The following is a 22452-nucleotide window of genomic DNA, read 5'->3' as shown; positions in this document are numbered from 1 at the left end:
ACAGAGAATGGATCACAGCCAAACCTTTCATTGTTTATACAATGCAGTGATATAAGAATCTGCATATCATTAAGAAGACCGAGTCCTCACAGTTTGAAGCCACCTGTCAGGCATGAACAATAACTGGGAAAGATCGATAACACAATATAAAACTTGTTTCTGCACAGATACTGCCAGGATCCACACCCAGTGACAGGAATGTCTTGTTATTTTACCAGTGATATGCCTGTGGTTCCTAATTTGAGGCTTTGTCCTTATTTTGATTTTATTGTTCAGTTTGGGGGAGGGTGGGAGAGACCAGTTTGGATCTGAGATAAAGATCTTCTGCCAGGTGAAAGATGTTCAAGAACAGGAGAGGACCTTGGACCAAAGTTCATGAAGCTTGACTCTGAAGATTCTGGGCACATATCCATCCAAACACCTTGACACATACTTCATTCACCCATAACACAAGCAGCATGTTTCTTCTTGCCTTCAGTTTTCCCTCAAGAGTTTAAATGGTGGTATTTATAAGCCATTATGAAGGAAGAATACACACACGCACAAACACACACACAGGACTCGACTGAGACCAGTAGACAGTTTTAGCTATTGTTGGCTTTTAAAAGTATAATTACTTGAATAATTCCAGAAGCTGGGCTTCTTCCTTTTGCCCTCTCATCACCCCACTCCTCCTTCAGTTCTCCCAGTGCCCACCTTATTTTATTAACAAAGCTACATTTGTCAGACATAATGCTCACTCTTTATCCCTAAAGAGTCGGAGCTCCGACTCTCCAAGTTCAGTGCCATGGACCTGAACCAGGGCCTATTTTCAACAGAATGTCAAGTGATGACCTCATAGTCAGAGAGATTAGAGCTGTCCTGTCCTCTTGGTGAGCTGCCAGATAGAAACTGGGGACCAACAGGGAGCAAGGAGGCCTCCCAGAGGAAGAGTGAGAATTGAGTCTCTGCGGGCAAGCTGAGCAGTACTCAACTGTAGCTAGAAAAGCCACACAAGGGAGCATGCCTGTCAGAAGCAGCCTGTAGAAGGTCCCTCAGAGTGCACTGAGCTGCAGCTTTGAACTATAGTGCAGACCCATTCAGACAGTGAAGAAAAGATCCCCAGCTAAGCAGTAAGGAATTCTCACCCTGTGTGATCAAAGGGGTTAGCCGATTCCCCTTTCCTTCTTTTTGTTTACTTATGTTTCTGACCTCTTATAATCTCCATGACTGTGGCTTGATAGTTGCCTTTTGCATAGCATTTTAAAATGCTTTTTTCTTTCTCCAGTTCATTTTAAAGCAAACAAAACCAAGTTGACAGGAAGTATCTAATGTCTCTTTTATAAATAATTACTATTACAAAAGTAATGAAGGAGCTAAAATCATGGATAATTGCATCACTGAAGGGCAACCACAATGACTGTTTTGGTGTATTTATTTCTAATTGTTTTAAAGAGATGTATAAATATGTACATATGTATTTTTAACAAAATAGGTTATGACAATAGTTTTTTTAATCAACATACTTTGAGTACTTTACTGTATTATTAACAGGTCTTAAATGACATCAATAACTGCATTAGGATACAGGATATATGGATATGTTATTATTTTAGAATTCTCCTGTTTGGAAGAGCTTATGTAGGTCTCTCAGTTACACTTTATCTCTCAGCTTGGAATTCGTTAAGCTCAATTTCTTCAGATTTTGTTGGTCTAGAGTGAGAATTTGGGCACAGTGGAAGAAATGGAATATTCCTGTCTGTACCTTTGTTGCTTTCCTTACCAATATTTTTCAAAAGGTATTTTGCAGAAGCAAAGGTTGGAGCAATGGGCTTTTTTTCTTTTTGTTTTAAATTTTGTGATTGTAATGTTTTGTAGTAATCTCAGTTAACTTTAAAGTAGAAAATCAATATAAAATAAGAAATATGTTGCCTAACATAAACCCTGATGTTTCGAAACTGCATGTCATGCTAAGTCATTTGAAGTTTATCCAACAGAACAGAGCAGATTTTTTTTTTTTTTAAGACGAGGACTGCCTGGATCAGATTTAAGTTTTAAAAGACTGGATCAGTGAAAAACTTGAGATCTTACAAGAGAATTCACATGAAATTAATCTTTTTTAAAAATGTGAACATTTGGTGCAACAACTGCTTTGAAATTGCAATTGAGAAAATGAAACTGTTGAAGCAAAATTTGGAAAGGAAGATAAGTTTAAAAGCCATAAATAGTTTGTGAAATGATACATATTTATATTTGAAGGACACCTTCCTCAAAAAGTCACATTTCTGGAGAATCTATTTTATCTCCCATAGAAGTATTGTGTTTAGAGACCTGCTTTCAGTCCCTGTCCATGGGTGCATCTGTGGGTGCGTCACTCTAAACATCCAGTGGCCAGATACAGGGCAGTCACCACCTTGCTCCACAGGCTGCCTCTCCCTGCTTTTCTGATTTGCTCTGTCCATAGGCAGTCATCTTTATAAACAGAAAGCTAAGACTTTGCATTTATACATATTTTTAAATGACCCATTTTGATGGGGCTCTCTTTATTGTTTCAGGTTGAATGCATTTGGGAACTTGATGCATAAAATTTGCATGAGTCCTCACTCCTTTCTGGATCTATCATTGGATTCAAGCCAGCATGGCTCACACCACGAAGGTTAACGGCTGTGCCTCAGGTAACTCCATGTTCTGGAGTGTGTGTGTATATGTGTGTGTGCATTAGTGTGTGTCTTTGCTCAGACCAAGTTGCTTCTTTTTAAATAATGGATAAATCATAATAAGTTGCCTGCTGCTAAGTCGCTTCAGTCGTGTCCGACTCTGTGCGACCCTATAGACGGCAGCCCGCCAGGCTCAGCCATCCCTAGGATTCTCCAGGCAAGAACACCAGAGTGGGTTGCCATTTCCTTCTCCAATGCATGAAAGTGAAAGGTGAAAGTGAGGTCGCTCAGTCGTGTCTGACTCTTTGCAACCCCATGGATTGCAGCCAAGCAAGAGTACTGGAGTGGGGTGCCATTGCTTTCTCCGAATAAGTTGCCTAGATAACTAGAATTTCAAAGCAGTTTCTGTCCATTAAAGTTTTTGTTGTTGTTTAATCTCTTGCAGAATCTGCTTTTATCTTTAGAGTTTTTATTTACAAAAATCAGTTAGGTAAATTATTATCTAAGGTAACTCTATTGGAGTGTTAAAAGATACATGTAAAATCCTGAATGCTAATGCAAGAATAATGTATACTTCTCTTGCACTTCTTTATGAGGGATCAAACAATGAGAGAGGAGCTGAGTCTGAATGCTTAAAACCAGTCCTTAGTATCCATTCCCAGAGAAGGCAGTGGCAACCCACTCCAGTACTCTTGCCTGGAAAATCCCATGGATGGAGGAGCCTGCAGTCCATGGGGTCGAGAAGAGTCGGACACTACTGAGCGACTTCACTTTGACTTTTCACTTTCCTGCATTGGAGAAGGAAATGGCGACCCACTCCAGTGTTCTTGCCTGGAGAATCCCAGGGACAGAGGAGCCTAATGGGCTGCCGTCTATGGGGTTGCACAGAGTTGGACACGACTGAAGTGACTTAGCAACAGCAGTATCCACTCCCAAGCAGCTTTTGTTTGATTTTGCCCAACAGTGGGGGAGTGGGATAAGAGAAGGGTATATTCATTCTTTAACTTATCCAAAAAGAAATATACAGTAAGCTATAGATATTGTGAATCGTAAAGATTTGTATTCTGATTCTTACTTGATTATCTTAGAAGCCTATATATCTTGCATATCTATAATTTGTATTGTTTATATAAGATTTTGGAGAAATTTGTAGGACAAACACTGAGAAAAGTATGAGACTGTATATGGCAGGAGATGACAACCTCTCCAAAGTGTTACTCCAAGTACTCATTCTTCATCTAAGTTGTCTGCCAAATAGTGGAACGTGTGAGAGCAGTAATTGTATATGTGGGAATTCTTGTGGAGCACTTGAGTGCAAGGTCCTCGTGCTGCTGTCTCTGTGCACTGGTAATGGAGAGAATGTAGGGTTGGAGTCAGGAGACCCATCTCCTACATTAACCATGAATTATGGGGCAGGACCATTTCTCCATGTGTAAAACATCAATAAGTATGTCAACCTGCAGGGCTAGAACCAATGAGAGCATCAGAAACATGCCTACAAGTGTTGTGTAAGCTGTAAAACATCAGGAGGAGAAGGAGTACACCTCTGAAATGGGCCCACTCACCCCCTATGAGACTTTCTGTGTCAGCAACCCCAGCTACAAGCATCTCCTCTAACAAGATGCTACAGCTTGCCCCAGATCAAACCCAAATAAACTCAATTGTTAATTATGGAACAACTGATCTTAATCTGTTCATTCTTCTTCCTGTCCTTTCTGCTGCTCGACTTCTCAGGACTTTTATAGATTCTGCTCAGGATTGCTATCAATAATGTGAATGACAATACCTAACATTTAATGAACTCTTAGTGTTACCATGGTACCCAAGATGCTTTGCCTGCATTATTATGCTTAATCATCACTGCAGTCCTGTGAGAGTATGTGTTATCATCACTGCCACCACCACCGCTGCTACCCCTGTGTCATGGCACAGAGAAGCTCAGTAACTTACCTAAGTGAAGAAAGAAAAGTCAGGATTATTGTTTCTCTAGTCAAATATTTGATAAGGGCAGAAATTGAAACACTGAAGTTTCTTGAGAGTTTTGAGTGAGTTTCAGTACCCCTGTGATGCTATCATCTCCTTTCCTTCTCCTGCCCCTAATTGTTTCCACATACTCAGAGGAAGGGGGCTTGAAGTTGTTCTTCAAAACCCTCTGGTATCTCTGGCAGAATTCTATATTCAGGGGTTTAGATACTTACCCCAAGTGACCCTAATTCCCTTTCCAACTTGATTTGTCTTGGAGTATCACTTTTCTATGTTCTTAAAGTCTGATGATACAGTTATAACCTTCCTTCCTCACTTGGTAGCCTGCCTAACAGGTCTAAGGACTGAGTCTGAAAGCAAAGAAAAACTCTCTGATTTGTGACTTCTGGGGTGTCAGGGTATGACTTGTTATTGCAGACAGGTACCTGGAACAGAAGGCTGGTGACTGATCTTTCCCATGAGAAAAAAACTACATTATTTGGATAGTTTAGTAGAAGTGTTAAGTATGAAGTAAATATATGTTTTATTCATTTTCAAAAATAAAGGGTAATATTAAATATGATTTCTTAAACTGTACTTCCCCTAAATGTGTTATGCCCCAAAGAGGTCTCCCTTCCTACCCCCTCCCCCTGAAAAATCACTGCTTTGGGCTCCTCAGAACATGAGCAGAAATCCCATGTGACGATGGAGTCAGAACACTGGCAAAAGAAACACTTTTCATGGTCTGAGGAATGTAGCAGATGCAAAATAAGACAACTGAGAAAAGCACAACCTGGTTACACTGTGCCCTTGCTGCCAGACACACCTGAAGACTGATTATCCCATGTTCACGTCCCTGTCTAGAGTTTAAATTGGATAAGGGACCATTCACAAGCCATTTTACACTCTCATTCCCCACTGAGTCCTTCAGTTAGATTGGGTAAAAAGCATTGATTTTTTTAAAATTGAAGTAGGCTTCCCTAGTGACTCAGATGGCAAAGAATCTGCCTGTACTGCAGGAGACCCAGGTTTGATTCCTGGGTTGAGAAGATCCCCTGGAGAAGGGAATGCCAACCCACTCCAATATTCTTGCCTGGGAAATCCCATGGACACAGGAGCCTGGTGGGCTAAGGTCCATGGGGTTGCACAGAGTCAGACATGACCGAGCAACTAACACATAGTTTATTTACAATGTTAATTTCTGGTACAGCAAAGTGATTCAGTTATGCCTATATGTACATTCTTTTTTTATATTCTTTTCCATTATGATTTATCATAGGATATTAACTATAATTCCCTGTGCTATACAGCAGGACCTTGTTTATCTAGTCTATATATAATAATTTGCATCTACTTGTGCCAAACTCCCACTCCATCCCCCAACCCCCTCCCCCTATAAGAGTGGTTAATTAATACTGTAACTTGTAAAATGTATTACTGTACATTTCAGACATAAAAAATTAATGTAAAGGTTATATAACAGGCACTCATGTACATACCATCTAAGCCTAAGAAATAAACTTTACCAGTACATGGCATGTATTGAGCACTTAAAATGTGCCAAACATTGTTCTGAGCCCTGGGGATAGAGCAGGGAACAAAATATGCAGAAACCCTGCCTTTAGGAATCTTACATTCTAGTGGAAGTTGAAGTCTCCTTGGGAACAGAGTATCCAGATGAAAGAGAGTCATTCCTACACTATTAAAGAACCCTTTGTTTATCTGAAATTCAAATTTAAGTGGGTGTCCTCTTATTTGCTAAACCTGGCAAACTTACTTGTAAAGCCCTTCCAGATTTCATCTTCCTTCTTACCGCCCACCCCCTCATTATCAATTGTTTGTCATAATTTTATGTCTTTTTCACCAGATCCTTCATCCTACTTCTGTTGATTGGTCCAGTTTTGTTTTCATTAATTTAAAGTATTTTATTATGGTATTACTAAGAGTACACTAATGTCATTTGTTAATGTAATGAAGTATGAATATCATAAATTGCTCATGACTAACTGTTCTCTTTTTTTATAGCCAAGTAGGAAGTAAATGGGAGTCATTGGTTAGAAAAATTGGTGTATTTCTGCAGAATTTAGGGATAGGGACAGTCTGCTTTTTCCCAAGTTTTCCCATCGTGTTGTAAACAGTGTACTGATTGATGCCTCTGTAAACACTAATTAATGTTGTGAAACTTTAATTAGAGTTTAGAGTCTCTTTAGAAGCCAAATAACAAGTGGCTCATTTGTCAGATAAAGATAATAATACTCGTCCTACCTTCTTTACAGGATTGTTAAGAAGAAAAAATAAAACAATAACCGTCAAAACACTTTTTAAGATGTAAAGTGCTGGTCAGAAGTCAGGAGAAATCACCATCCTCCTTGTCCTGCTATCTCTGTCATGATCTAATAAACACCTGCTTAGGTGCCATGCGCCAGGCTCTGTCAGATGCTGGGATGTTGGGGAAAGAACTGAATTATTGTCTTGTGTCTGACAGTTAAATGAAATAGGTATATGAGCCTTAGTGAATGACTTTTTATGCTTGCCATCACCATTTGTATTTTTTCTAATACTTGCCTTTGCTAGTCTATTATAGTTTCTCCCCTCTTGGTATTCTCTTTCACAGCCTAGACATATGTATATTTTCCCAGACAGATACATATTTACTCATTCAATATACTTACTGAACTGCATTAACCATTTGGTTGTCATTTTAAATTAAATAACTTTCATAAAAATATTTAATTTAAAATGTTTAAATAACTTTCATAAAATCTTGTTACCTCATCAGTTATTTGGCTCCAAGTTTTGTCTCCATGCTGATGTTAAATGAAGTACAAAGGCCACAGATAAGACCTGGTCAATCAGAGAGAGTCAAAGTCTCGTGGCAAAGAAGGCAGACGGCTGTGGTGCAGTGCAGCCTACTCTCTGTTGTGTAAATATTTTTTCTGGGCAGGAGCATTTCTCAAACAGAACTCTGAGCCCACTGCGATGAACCTGACAGCAGAGATATGAATGCTGTTTGTCAAGAACAAGACCGATTTGCACTGACTGGTCTGGCTGGAGGGGCCCTGGTGTTTCTGAGACCGTCTGTAAAGAATGTCGCAGAGCATGGCAGAGGTGGTGTGTTTGTGGTGGTGAGTCAGGCCTGACCTCTGTGTTTGTATTATACCAAAGACAGAGGGTGAGCTGAAGAGAAACTGGGGCTGCTTTAATTTGTGGGTACCCTTCTTGACCTTCCGGGGTCTCCTGATGTAATCTGTAAGAGGATTAAATGCATTTTCCCTTAAGTGATATGTTCAGTGGTTATCAGAAGAGCTGAGAGGGTAACAGAATTGCCCAACATAAAAACATATGTAAGAGCCAGCCAGGATTTTGATCTCTTCTGTTCAATCTCCCTTTTATGTTCAGATGGCAAAACATGGCTTGCCCCCATGGCTAACCCAGAAATTGAAAGTAGAGAGTCATTTTTCTTTGTTTGAGGCATTCTGTTGACATTAAAAATCAGAAGTGTAGTATCTATGAAGATCTAATTAAACAGATCAATGGGAAAGTATATATTTCAGAAAACTACATAAAACCCAAAAGTAGAATGATTATAAATAACATGTCTGTCCTGACAGGGGTCATTTTTTTCCCTTAGTGTGATTGTTCTGTAGAGCCAAATGAACAAGTGTATTCTAATACTATATATATATATATATATAAAATATTCGTATATTTAGTACCTCATGCAGTTTCACCCTTTATTTGATGTGTTTAATAACTGGATTTAATTAGATTATCATTTCGACTTCAAATGAAACTGTTAGTTGTTAGTTAACTGAAGGCTAATTCCACACTGAATTTCTAAGTGAAATAATGTATTTTCTTATACTGATGGCGTTTGGGAAGATAGTAATTTTTTTAAGTAAGAAGTATTTACATTTGAATTTCGTTAAGTGTTAAAATGCCAAGACCACCTACAAACACAGACCCTGGGTTTTAGAGTCTTAATTGTCTGGTTAATCAGAACCCCAGAATTCATCCCGCCCCAAAGAGGCTCTGAAGAGTCCCTCCTTTGTCAGGGCTTGCCTGTTTTATAAACTTTCAAGGCTTTGGTCTTAAGCTGTAGCCAGCTTTACCTCATAAGATTTTTGCTTTAAACCGTGAGCGAGTCATAATGGGTTAAGCATCAGATTTCAGACAGGCGATTAGCTCTCCAGCTAAGCCAAGGAAGGATGACTTATCTCCCAGCAAGTACCAGCCTACTTGGGTGTAGGAAGAGTAGAATTCGGGCTCCTGCTAGTCCTAGGTCTTGAGCAAAGGTACCCTTCCGTTGTCGATTTCTGCCCAGGTGCTCCATGGGTGCCAGCAAGAAAGAAAAAAGCACAAAATCCCAACAGGGAGTTTTCGCTGTGTTAAGAACTTGAGCTCTTGCTATCTTTTGGAGATTGCATAGGGAGGCACAGGATTACAACAGCCCTTCTATGGGGATTTGAATATTCTGTGCCCTGCTCACCCGCCAGCTTCTCATCGTGAGTATCGGCATTTGTTTCTGATTATACACTTCCCCTCTTTCTGGAAGAACTTTGAGTGGGCTAGTTGAGCCCTCCTTCTTCCTGTGTCCGGGATAATTCTTGTTCATCTTCTTTGTGTAATTTCTAAGAAAGGTTTGAATGCGTTTGGAGGGAAATGAGTGACTAAAGCTCACTTTCTGCTTTGGAGACCTTTTCTGTCAAAGGCTGTTTAATTTTATCTGGCATGAAAAATAATTAGTGGTGTTCTCACATTCACAGAAATAATGCATTCTTGCTCTTTTCTGGCAGTGTATTTTAAAATGACATTGAGTGGCCTTCTCTAATAAAAACCTCAAAGAAGATCCAACCGGCAAATGAGCCTTGATACAATTCATTCAAACAGTTGTAGAAGTTCTAAGTCCAAAAAAAGTGATGATTCTGTTTTTCCTGTCTTGGCTGCCCTGTTAGATATTTTTGGAGTGTTCTATAACTGATTTACTCATTTCCATATGCTTTAGGAAAAGTATGTTCATGTTTTAGAGGATAAGCCTGGTTCTGCTTTTGGGTTGCAGTTCTTTATTAAGGCTGAAAACAAGAGAAGTGTTTGAAATATGCAGCCCATTTGTATATATAGCATCAGTGATCTCATCTGGCCATTCTATATGGACGAGTGATCTCACAGCTTAAAAATAAGTATGTAGCTGTTTTGAGGATCTTTTAAAATAGAGACCAGATTTCTAATCCTAGTAGTTCTTGGAGAAAGCCATGGCTAAAAATGAAGATTAAATAATATTCTATAATATTAGAAGGCTTTTCTAACCAACAGGATGAAAAGCAGAACTATAGACATGAGGAAGAACTGGGCCAAGAAACAAATTGTTGGATTCATGGGATTTGTTCTTATTCTGAAAGTTAAATCTTTGTACTCTTACACTGTCTTGTTTGTGACAAGCCAGATTTGAGTAGTTTGTGACATTTCTATCAGCTGGATAAGAGGTTGTGGACATGACTACATTTCATCATATAAACCTTTATTTAGAGGAGCTGATGCTAGAGTAATGGTTTATGAAGCAGTTTTATTATTTATAGCTCTTTTTATTAGTCACAAGTCCTAAGTTTATTTCAGTTCCTTTTTTGTGGTTTTATCTGAGGGAATAGTTCTCTCTCCAAGGGATCCTATGCATTTTGGACATGATCTCTGTTAGATAAAATCAAGTGCTAGTCATGGGATTTTCTGAATTTAGTCTCACAATATTTGGTTTAGTTGATAAGTTCCATCAACTTTGCAAATAACTTTGTGAAAACATTGATTCAGCTTGTACTGCCAAAATTCCTGAGTCCCCTTTTTCTTGCATCAACATGTTAGCTGAAGGCATTTCAAGTGTTCTATACAGCAGGCACATTTAAGAGTCTCCTGAAAGAAAAGGGGAGAATATTCCTAGATTAGAAATATAAGTGAGTGACAGAGGGGATATTTCTAATAATTCATAAGCCCAGCTGCTTAATATCTTTAAAGCCTTAGTCACACACATCAGTTCTTACAGTCTTCTAACTAAAACATAAAAAGTTCCCTCTCCCTCTGCTCTCTGTCCTCCTCATCAGTGTCCTCCTCATCTTGGTGGATAGTCAGAGAGAGTATCCACCAAGAAACTTTCCTTTTCCCTAGCATTTCAGACTGATTGACCAGGATGCTTCATTCAAATCAGGACCACCCCCTGGAAATGTTTTTTGAGGCGGCCCATTTGGTATGTTCCCTCCCACTGTGAAACAAAGACTGATTTGTCTTCCCGTGACCTGGAGGCGCAGGTTGAAGTACCTACTGGCTTCATGCAGCATGTCCCCTAGCCAGTACTCCGCCTCTTCAGGTGGTGAGTCAGCCGGATGATACACTGATTTTTATAGCACAGCAGGGTGGAGACCTGGAAGTCCATAGACCAGTCAGGGAGGAGGGAATGGTTCTCATGTCAAACCATTCCAACAATGCAGCTTACAGGAAAAGATTGCAAAATTCTGAAGCCCTGTGCCACCAGATTTTTCCATTAGCACCACACTTTACACAGCTTTCAGCTCTGGCACAGAGACAGCTGTTTGGCAGTGTGAGGGGAAACGGTCATATCCCATCATTAGCTCTGTGGTCGGTTACCTGTCATCCTGTCCTGTAAGGAATCCCAGTAATTGTGAGTATCGCCTTCTACGTGCTGATATAACGAGCTGCGGATTCTCTGAAGGTGGTGCTCCGACATTAATTTGGGCACTAGAAAACAGCCTCTGGAACTTACACCACCCCAGGATACTGATTTTAAACGAAGAAATCCAAGACAGAAAAGTTTCCAGAAAGGTAAAGGGGGCTTAGATCTGGAGGCTTTTCCTCTAGGGTATTATCCTTTGGTTTTCTATCCTCTATACATTTTGATGATGAAAAGGTAGGCTTTCCAAATCATGGTCAATTGAAATGAACATGGTATGGTTTGGGAATTACTGGAAAGAATGATACAAAGCTCAGTAGAAATAATTCAGTTCAGTCAGTTCATTCATTCAGTAGCTCACTTTTGTATGACTATACAGAAATACACTTGGCAGAGGGCGCCTGTTTCCCTTCTTTGGTAAGGACCAACACTGGGGTTCTGTGAAAGTTGGTCTGTCTTTGGCCTTATTCTCACTACTTTGTGATTTTGTTTTATTAAGGATAGCTGACAAGATTAAGGATCTTTGAGCTTTCTAATACTTTTGTTATTTTTTCTGTCTCTCCAAACATTTTAGCTTTCAGTAACTTTAATCTCTGTTTTCTGCTCTGCACTCAGAGCCTTTGTGTTTGGCCTTATTTTGACAAAGTGAAAGAAAGTGAAGTTGCTCAGTCATTCCCCACGCTTTGCCACCCCATGGATAGTAGCCTGCAGCAAGTTCCTCCATCCATGGGATTTTCAAGGCAAGGGTACTGTAGTGGGTTGCCTTTCCTTCTCCAGGTAATCTTCCCAACCCAGGGATCGAACCCAGGTCTCTCACACTGTAGACAGATGCTTTACCATCTGAGCCACCAGGGAAGTCCTATTTTGACAAGTCATAGTCTATTTCTGTTTCTTCAGTCATGGTGCCTGCAGAAATCACGGTTGGCCTTCCCAGGCCTCTCTGACTCCAGGTAGTAAGAGAATAGCTCCGTCCAAAGTCATGTGAAAGAAGCAGAGGCTTTTCTGCCATCCCAGCTGCTACCTACCCTGTTCCCCTCTTAGTGGAGTTGCCCAAAGCACTGTTCTTTTGACCTGGCTGTCTTTCTCATATTTGTTCATATGAACCCTTCTTATGCTTCAAGTCCTGCTTTCTGTCACACCTCTTTCAATAAGTGTCCTCAGATACTCCCAATGTGAATTCACCCCTTCCTCTTCTTTATTTCTGGAGAGCTTTGTATCCTGTTAAATAGTCGCCATCACTCTCTTTTATGTAAGAGTTGTGGTTGTGTCTCACTCATCTGTACCTTTGAGGTCTTAAGAGGCAGGATTCATGTCATCTTCATCTTGGTATGATGGTATGCCCGTCGTGTCTTGCATTATACCCAAAATAGCCAATGTTCAACCAACAAAGGTTTACAGCCCACCTCCATGGTGCTGCCTTAACACTGGGCAGCTAATAGTAAGATACAGGCACAGTGCCTGCTTAGGAATCTGTGAGGTGAAGTTGAGCCCTGCCAGTTGCCATTCTTAAATTGTCATATGCTGGGCAATCTTCTCCCAGCTTGTTCACCTGGGTAGTGCCCTGTCATGAACAGGTGGTTTTCACTGTGTCACACATACTCACTTGCATTCTTCCTCCCCATACCTCACATCTAAGTGAAAGTTAATAGGATCTTCATTTTCTTCATCGTGTCCCCTAAGGTAGGCTTAAAATGGTATTGTCTGTTAAATGCCTTGGGTTCAGGTATGACGTGGTCATCCAGAGAGGAATATTGTCAGAGGCTGTTTGGGAAGCTTTTTCTAGCTCCCTTGACCTCTCTGTTTCTTTCTCTGTTAACAATCCAACCAGAGTGAGGAGGGGCTCCAATCAATTCCTTTTGCTTATTAGCTGCTCCGGTTTGGTGGACTGGTTGAAACTGGATGAGAACCTGAGCTGGTAACCTCTAAGGTGGGAGTATGGCCATTGGTCTACCTTCTTTCTCACCCGCAGTTGTTTGGAAAAGGTCTCTGCAGATCTATCACCTCTTTTAGACGGACGGAAATAAACTGTCCTTGCTGCTTCATCATTTTACAGACTTTATAGTCTCTGTGGCAATTTCATTTAAAGTTTTAAATCTTTTAGTTTCAAGCCCCAGTTCACTATGTCATTTGGCTTTTTAAAATGTTGATTTCAAACCTTGGAAGAAAATATATTGTGAGAAAGTCTCTAGTTTAAATTTGATGAAATTAATAATCATGAGGCAACCCAGACCATAAAGAAAGCCTAACATGTAGAAATTCAGTGTGACTCCAGATTTAAGCCTTAAATATGTTTGGGGAAATGCACTTTGTTAGGTCAGGTTTAACAAAGACAAGATCCTTTTTTGGTCTTTTAGATTAGGCCCATCATACATAGCATCCTCTTCCTAATTTCACTTTCCCAACTGGAATCACACACCTCCGCTGGGGCACACCCTTTTCATGTTGATTGTGGCCTCTCCTTGGAAAATCTCCCTGATAATAAGTTTTAAATGCAGATCCTTCTAATCCAGGCAGCTAAAGGAGGAGTCCTCTTCCAACACCCAATGCTGTCCACACCTATGATGAGAAAGAGCTGTAAGTCCTTGCTAGACCTGTCCTAACCTTGTAATCCCCTTCAGGTCCTGTCAGCCCCCTCGGGCTAAGATGGAGGTGGGTGGAGAAGGAGCCTTGGTGATGAGGAAAGAAACTGCATACACTTTCTCAGTCATTGCAGTTCTCTTAGACACCCAGGTTTTAGTGTCACATCCCTTCACCAGTCTGGCAGGAAAGGATTACACAGCATAACAAGGTATTTGAATTCTTTAGGGGTTGAGGGGAAGTCTCAAATATAGCAGAAATAATGCAGGCCCTCCACGAGCATGATAGCAGAGCACCTTGCTATCAACCTGTCTCTTTTTAGGATAAAGACTTATAGGTCTTTTTGCACATTAAGATTACCTGTGAGAGAAATGGCAGTAGGGATCCTAGGCTCTTGTTTTGGTTGTTGTCTTTGTATTCAATGTGTTTCAACAAGGACTCTAGCAATTTCAAATGAGAGGGGGAAAACAGTTGGCCACCTGGAAAATGGGAGAAGGAAAGGGACAGAAACAGGATGAGATTGGATCCCAAATGGATATGGTGAAGTCCTTGCTTGGTATTAAACTGAGGCTTGGGAGTGCATTCTATTTGACAAACCCAAGGTCTTGTTTTAATTTGAATTAATGGCCAAGATTTTTACATTAAATAATTTCATATGAAAATTCCAGTTTCTTCAACTCTTGAAACGTCTTTCTGGATCACGAGTGTATACTTCCACAGGGCCATAGTCAACTGGAGAAGACACTTGCCTTCTAGTCTCTCCCAAACCCCTCCAAACTCCATCCTTTCCATTGTTAACCTGGATGCTAAAGGTTTTTGAACTTGTGATCTGACCCTGAGGCTACTTGAATTACTTAAGGGGCTGCCCCCATTTTGGCTGTCGGCTTCCTTTAAGCCAAGATGAAGGACACACTTAAGAGCTACAAAGTTCACAGCTGAGGTTCTCATCCCTGGCCGTGGCACAGACTCCTCTGTGAAGCTTCTAAACTGCTAATCCCCCTGGCCCCACCCTGGGGATTCTGATTCATCGGGGTGGAGATGGGGGGACAACTCAGCATTTTTGGAAACAGCCCCAGGTGCTTTGACTGTGCAGCAGGGTGGCGAACTTGAGGCATGGTGGGTGTCCGCTCTGACAGCTTCCAGCCTTGGCACTTCCCCTTGATTGGCAGAGCTGATGTTAGCATTGTCGCCCCCCTGGCCCAGAGTCTTACTTCAGCTGTGAAATGAGGGCATGGGCTCAGAGTCCTTGACATTATCATACAGTTCTTTAAAAGGAAACAAACACTTAAAGTGTGGCTCCTCTGGAAGGAATCACATTGAGCAAATGGGCCCTGGGCACCTGCAGTGCCGGGGGCACAACACTGGTTGAATGAAGAAGACAGGGGCTCCCATAAGTTTGTAGGGATGTCAGATGTGTGCACGAATCATATAGAGGAGAAAGCATGCTTCACTGAAAGCCTGGATGGAAGAGGTGACCCCACATTAGGATAAGGGACAGCTTCCAACAGAACTGATACTTTATTTAGTTGGTCTTTGCAAACTGGGAGAATTTTTGTCTGCAAAAATTGAGAAGCAGGTGGTGACACACCAGAAGAGGAAGGAACAAGCAAAAGTGTAGAAGTAGCATGTTCTTTCTCTTCCCCACCCTTCGGAAATGTCAGCTCCCTCCCCCCCAACACACTATTCTTTGCCCTCTCAGGGCTACAGGGAAGAGTGCATCGCTGTCCAGTACTGTGTCATATTAATGTATCAGTGGAGCAGCAGCATGGATGACATAAGCTTCCTCATAGGGTTGTCTTGAAGATGAGATGAGTTCATAGATGTACCAAGCCTTTGGAACAGTGCTGTACAGTGGGGAAGGATGCGTGTAAGGAGGGCTTTATGAAACTGACGATTCACGCACATTTGTGCTTTGTCTTTGAGACTCAAAGGGTTAAGAAGTTGGTAACAAGGAGAAAAGGAACACACTAGGGGAGGAAGGTGAATTCAGGCTGTGTCAGGAAATACGCACCTTAAGTTGTCCAAAATGTAATCCGTTGTTACTACTCAGTAGTTCATTTAGCTTTGGTTTTATCTCTAGACTAGGGGTCAGGCTCTCTGGGAGAAGAGTCTTGATGCAGTTAGCCTATTACATAAGCATCAGAAGTACTGTGGGTACCGATATGCTTGGCTACCATCCTGCACCACCATCCAGGGAGAAGGACCATTGGGACACTGCCCGCCAGCATGGTGTCATAGAAACCTTTGTCTGCAGCCCATTTCCCTTCTCACAGGGAGTCACTTTTGCTGGCTACTGCCCAGCTATCAGAGGAAAAACCCTGAGTACATCTTCATCCTCCCAGATCACATTCGGTGGCTTCTTTTGTATATAAATTAAGGTAGAGTAGAGACAGACAGGTGTGTCTTTCTCCCGACAGTGGGAACCTTTACAACTGATGCTTTTCAGGCAGAAGGAGCTCCTATTTTTAATTCTCGCATCCCAACCTGTGTCATCCTTGATAAAGTGAAAGTGAAGTTGCTCAGTCATCTCTGACTCTTTGCAACCCCATGGACTATAGCCCACCAGGCTCCTCCATCCATGGAATTATCTAGGCAAGAGTACTGGAGTAGGTTGCCATTTCCTTCTCCGGGGATCTTCCCGACCCAGGAATCGAACCCGGGTCTCCCGCATTGTGGGCAGATGCTTTACCATCTGAGCCACCACCCAAATTGTCCTTGATAAAGGACTAGATGTTTATTTGCATACAGTGACTTTTTCTGTTAGACCTTGGCTTCATAGAAGCACACAGACAAAATAATTATATTCAACTGCTTTCCAGAATAAGCTCTGTTCTTACCAGAACACAATATTTATAAAATAAAAATTTAGCCGAATTTTTTTCCTTCCGGGAAAGGAATACTGCATTCAGATGCTTTTGTCTTCCTCAGTTTAATTCTTAAGAACAAGTCTTTTGATATTAATACTTAGTTTGGAATATATAATGTAACTAAATAATAACAAAATTTTTTCAGAAGCACAGAGGAGAAATTTTCTCTTCTAAATGATAAAATAATCCTAAGGAAATTTTAGGATGATGAATGTTTTCTAAAACTGAATTGTGGAGATGGGTAAATAACTGTATATATTAACTAAAACTCATCAAAAACTGTACACTTAAAATGGGTGAATTTTATGGTATGTAAATACCTCAACAAATTATAAAGTCCAGAAACAAGGGGGAAATTAGTCTAAATGTAGGTGTTGTTGGATAAAAACAAAAAATAATTTGGAATTTTTTTGATCCTCTATTTCAAAGTATCTGGCACTTGAAACTTTGTTCTTTATTAGTTTGTTATTTCTCTTTGAATCAGTTTATTTGGTGTAAAACAAGCCCAGATGAGTCCCACGTCATCTTAAAAAGTTTGATCTTTGTAGCTTCACACAGGAAAATGTCTGTTTCAAAAAGTGTACCAGGTGGAGCAGAGGGTGGAGTAAGGTATTAAGTGGAGTGCGGTGAGATGTGTGCCAGCACTAAGGTGAACCAGTTAGACACTGCAGATCCAGGGGATTCTTGTAAAACTGCCTCTCTCCTCATAGCTGTCCTCTGTTTTGAATTCTTTAAAATGGGCCCTTTAGAGTCCTCCTTAATCTTTGTTAATCTCCATTTTACTGTTTAGAACTGGCTTTGCTTGTTTGCCCTGTAGAGTTCAGTCAATCTTATTCCACTAGAATCAGTCACATTTACCCAGTGTACTTAGGCACACAGGTGAAGAACAGATTTAAAAGGACTTTTTCTCTCTCTTTTTTTAGGTGATGAATTTAAACCATTAGAGGGACAGATGATTCTTACTAGATTTTTAAAACAGAAACAAAACATCACTTAAAAACATTATCCCCCTAAAACAGAATGCACTTGTTCGGGAACTAATTCTGTGTCTTTGAAAGTCATATGATCCAGTTGGGATAAAATTTTTAAGGAACTATGAAGAAGAAAAAAAAAAAAGGTTTGGGTCTGTGGTTTACCAATGTGAGTGTTTTTAGCCTTCAAATTGCATGTTGCAATAAATAAGAATGAATCAAGAAAAGGAATCACTCGCTTCCAGCTGATCCTGGGTTCAGCATAGCACTGAATCATTTCCTCCATAGTCCAGCCCTGCGCACTGGCTCAGGTCGTGACTGGGAGCTTTTCTCAGCCCTGGCTGGTTTAGAGGAGGAGGGACCAAGTCAGCAGGAAGAATGAGGAAACATTTGCTGCCTTTCTGTCTGTGTTCTTCCAAGAGTTAGCAGGTATTACAGCTGCATTTCTAGGGTAGCATTTCATGTGTCTGAGGAATATGAGCATAGTTTGTTTGAAAAACTGGAAGGAGCCTGGGAGAGACCTGTCTTCACCTCTGTGTTGCTGAGACCCTTGTAGTGGTTCTGTTCGTCGGTAGTTTTTGCTGTCTCACTGAGGCCGAGAGTCCTGGAATTAAACCCCACGGCCAGCAGGCTGTTAGTCAGGAAATTCCAAATGGGTATAAATAAATGCTCTGCGGCAGCTCCTGGGCTCTTTGCCTGCTAACGTGTGCAGGCCCTATAACGCTGAGGGAAGTGGGCCCAAGACTTGGCTTCCTGCTGGCTGAAAATCAGTTATTTTGTTTCTGGGTGGGTAAGTAAGAAAATCCCCAAAAAATAAAAACAGAGGAGAGTGTGACGTGTGGGTGGGGGTTGGTGAAATATAAACTCAAGCTCTGTATGTTATGAAAAATATTTGCTTTTCTTACAGACTGGAAAGAATAACTCAGTCCTGGATTTTTGGTTCAGTGACAGTTTCAGCTTTAGCCATGGCTCTAACATAAAGATGTCATTGTCATGGGAATGAGAGGTTGCATTTATATATATATGCTAAGGTTTGAGTTCTTGGCTTGCTTAACTCCCAGAGTTTCCTTTCTTGTTGTTAACTCCATTTTTGGTCATTTGTTTTCAGCTGTTTTTCTAATGAGCTGCTCAGTGTGCCTTGAAGTTGGTTTCTTTTTCTTATGTAAACATGGTAAAACAAAATAAGGGCTAGCCTCTCCCACCTCGCCAAAAGGCATAATGTTTTGTTAGAAAAGCCTTTCTGTCCCAAAGTTCCCTAGCTTTGGGAACCTAGTGCTGGTTCTCTGCTTTTCACAGAATTATCCTCTGAACTGGCACATTTCCTATGTACGCTTAGAGCAGTGTGTTATTTTTGAAGAAAGTTTGGAAAACAGCATTTAGTCCCCAAGCTAGTTCCCTTCTGTGCATGCGTGATAAATTTAGGCTCTAGTTCAGCAGTTCAGTCTTCAAATCAGATGGTGGACATGAGAAGACAGCACTGCTGAGGCTGTGAGAACAAGCCCTAAAGAGCCCAGGCATCTCAACTATTAGGAGACAGATTCTGGGTAGAGCTGCTGCATCTTCCATTTGGCACTGAGCACTGGAGAAGAGGGCCATTGTGTGACCCTCATGGCCTCTGTAATGTCACACGCCTCCTTGCTGCAATGTGTCCTCCATTTTCAGGAACTGTGACCCTTTCCATTTTCTTTCCTCTCACTGCTCACCTGCAGCCTGGCTTCGAAACTCCTAAGACCTACCCAGGGTGGGACTGATGATACAGCAAAAGGAAGCTGCCTTTGGGGATTGTTAGGTTGTGTTAGCTGTTACCTTGAAGCTGGAAAGTGCTGCAAATGGAGGGGGCTCTAGAGAGCAAGGCCCCTGGCTCCATCTGCCTGAGTTCATCTGGCCTGACAGCTGCTTCAGTTAATTCCTTTCTTCACTTGATCACTTAGCAGGTGATGTTATGGAACTTTGTGTGAAGTATAGTGAGAGGGTCGTGGTCTGGACGCAACCTTTGGAAATCATTGAGTTACACCAACATTCTCATTTTATACATACAGACCTTGTTGCTGCATGTGTGATTCCAGACCCTTGCTGCCCATTGCTGGTCTGTGAACTCAGAAGTATTTATAGCTCCTGTACTTGTTTTATGAAAAAATCATACCATCTCCCCAATCTGGACAACTGCATGGAAGTGCATTCAGTGGTTCTACAATGCACATCTGTGCATAGTGTGTTAAAAAATGTTCTGCTCTTATGACCTAACTAGAGAGAGAATAGGATAGTTCATAAAGATCAGTGCTTACCTTTGTCCTCTTATTGTGTTGTTGTTGTTGTTCAGTTGTGTCCAACTCTTTGCCACCCCATGGACTGCAGCATGCCAGGCTTCCCTGTCCTTCACCGTCTCCCTGAGTTTGCTCCAACTCATGTTCATTGAGTCAGTCATGCCATCCAACCATCTTGTCCTCTGTTGTCCCCTTCTTCTCCTGCCCTCATTCTTTCCCAGCATCAGGGTCTTTTTCAGTGAGTCGGCTCTTCTCATCAGGTACCCAAAGTATTAGAGATCAGCTTCAGCATCAGTCCTTCCAATGAATATTCAGGGTTGATTTTCTTTAGGGTTAACTGGTTTGATATTGTAAGAAGAAAATATTTCCTCTTGGTTATATTTTTAAAGGTTGGAGAAGTCTGTCTGCTTTTGCTTTTGTTTTATATTACCTCCTCCCTATGTATAATTGATACTGGAGTAGGGCTCTCTCTATACTTCACCAGCATCCACACTCCACTCACCCTGAGCCCTGGTGTGCACACACAGACACATGCACCTCCGCTGCAGGGCCCAGCCAGCATCTCCTTCAGCCAGCAGAAACCAGGTAGACCTCAAGATTTTAGCAGACTCATTTATTTGATTTTGAAAAATATCACAGACACCTCAAACCCTAGCTCCATGGGCAGGGAGGAAAAAAGCAGGGTGGAAGAGAGGAGTTCTGGACTAGTATGCCAGGAGTGTATGCTTCACCAAACACTGGAGGGTGATCCAATAATAGTAAATAATAATAGACCACAGACCTAACTCTGAGTGCTCCACAATAACACTGTGAAGCAGGTCTATTATTTTCCCAGTTATATAGTTGGAGTAGAATCTAACTTGCCAACAGAAAGTGGCAGCGCCAGGTTTCAAACCCAGGCACTGTGGTCCCAGAGTATCTGATTTTAATCACTACAGCTCTTCCTCCCAGACTTAACTAAATGGTACATGCCTAGGCATGAGGCTTTTCATTTCAGCAAATACTGAGCATGCTATGTGCCAAGCACTGTGCTAGGCCTTGAGGGATAGAAAAATAAGTATTAATTGGTTTCTGTCCCCCAGCACACCTGCAGTCTGGGGGGTAAGACAGGCATGTGCCTGGTACTCATAGCACAGGTCAGTGTGTTAACAAAGTGTTCCAGGAGGATGGAGGGGAGAAGGTGACCATTTCTTCCCAGGACAGAGCAATTAGGAATAAGAGAAGACTCTGCAAATGATGGGAAATTTGGGGTTGGGCCAGTTGTGATCAGTGGAAGAGTCTGGGGAAGGGCATGCTCAGAAGAGGGAACAGAGTGAACGAAGGCAGAGAGGCTTGAAAGTGCCTTGGTATGTTGAGGTTCTGGGAGGAAGAGGGGTTGGGGACTGGGAAGTGCTGGATTGGGCCAAATTGTTGAAGACTTTTAATGCGACAGAAATGAACTTTGGAACTCTGTTTTCTGTAATGGGGCTCTTGGCAACCAATCTGCAAGATTAATATTTGAGAAGTCCCTGCAAGTTTCCAGGGATACCTCAAACAAATGTAAAATTCCTCAAAGAATATGTAATATAGGAGCGCAGAGACATTAGTCTTGATAAAAAACAGATTGCTCTGTTTGCATATGAGCAGCAGCAGATTGGCTGTGCTCCCCGGTGACTGGCTGACTGCTCTCACGTACCCCAGAGACACTGGAGGCACAAGTAGAGGAAGGTTATCATCATCTACATTTATGTAATTTATTTTGAAATAATTTCAACTTAGAGAAAATTCATGAAAGAACTCTCTTGCCTCCTTCACCTACCTTCAGATTCGCAAGTGGTTAATATTTTGCCATATTTGCTTCGTCTCTTTCTGTATGTATACATGTACTTGTATGTGTGGGTATATATATAAAGACATGCTTTTGTAATATCTCTTTAATCTCCTTCAATCTGAAATAGCTCTTAGCCTTTCTTTGATGACCTTGACAGTTTTAAAAGGAGAGACCTGGGGATTCCCTGGCAGTTCAGTGGTTAGGACTACATGCTTCCACTACCAGAGTCCTGATTTCAGTCCCCAGTTGGGGAACTAAGATCCTGCAAGCTGTGTGGCATGGCCTAAAGAAAGATAGGGACCTGTCCTTTTTGTGCGATGTCTTTCAGGTAAATCTGTTGACATGTCCAGATTTAGGCCATACCTTCCAAGCAGAAACCCAGGAGGACTGATCCTGTGCTTTCTCAGAGCAGGGCCTCAGGGACTTGTGATTGTAGCCTTTATCACCTAGTCCACATGGTTCTTGATCAGCTTTCTGCTCCACAGTATCACCATTTTCTCCTTAGTGATCGAAAGCTGTTTTGTGTGAGGCATCCTGAGGCCAAAATTCCTGTTCTTCAGTAGGAAGTCTGTACACACTAGATTCAGCATCCGTTGATTCCTGCTTGAGTCACGTACTGTTACAATGGTTGTTAAATGGTGATTTACTGTTTTCATAACTCTTTATTTATTGAACTGTAAGTTGGAACTCTG

The 22452-nt window shown here is 41.4% G+C and overlaps 1 protein-coding gene across 27 annotated transcripts in view; it reads left to right on the top strand.

Moving 5' to 3' along the window:
- Positions 1 to 22452, top strand: part of KANK1 (KN motif and ankyrin repeat domains 1) — a 215161-nt gene that overhangs the window by 151475 nt on the left and 41234 nt on the right. For 13 of the 27 annotated variants that reach the window (XM_086415386.1, XM_086415396.1, XM_086415388.1 and 10 more), the window contains one exon: positions 2535 to 2654. In XM_086415386.1, coding sequence (XP_086271512.1) covers positions 2618 to 2654 — 37 coding nt within the window. In that variant the 5' untranslated portion in view covers positions 2535 to 2617. Of the gene's footprint in view, positions 1 to 2534; positions 2655 to 7613; positions 7724 to 11159; positions 11424 to 17980; positions 18477 to 22452 lie in introns of those variants that run through there. The other 14 variants (XM_086415410.1, XM_086415398.1, XM_086415409.1 and 11 more) reach the window with 12 other exon arrangements.

Source organism: Bos grunniens, chromosome 8 (genome assembly GCF_055505025.1).
Source record: "Bos grunniens cultivar Pamir isolate PY7600 chromosome 8, Bosgru_T2T1.0, whole genome shotgun sequence".
Classification (NCBI taxonomy): domain Eukaryota; kingdom Metazoa; phylum Chordata; class Mammalia; order Artiodactyla; family Bovidae; genus Bos; species Bos grunniens.
The sequence above is the reverse complement of the archived record's forward strand: the minus strand, read 5'-3'. Positions and strand labels throughout refer to the sequence as shown.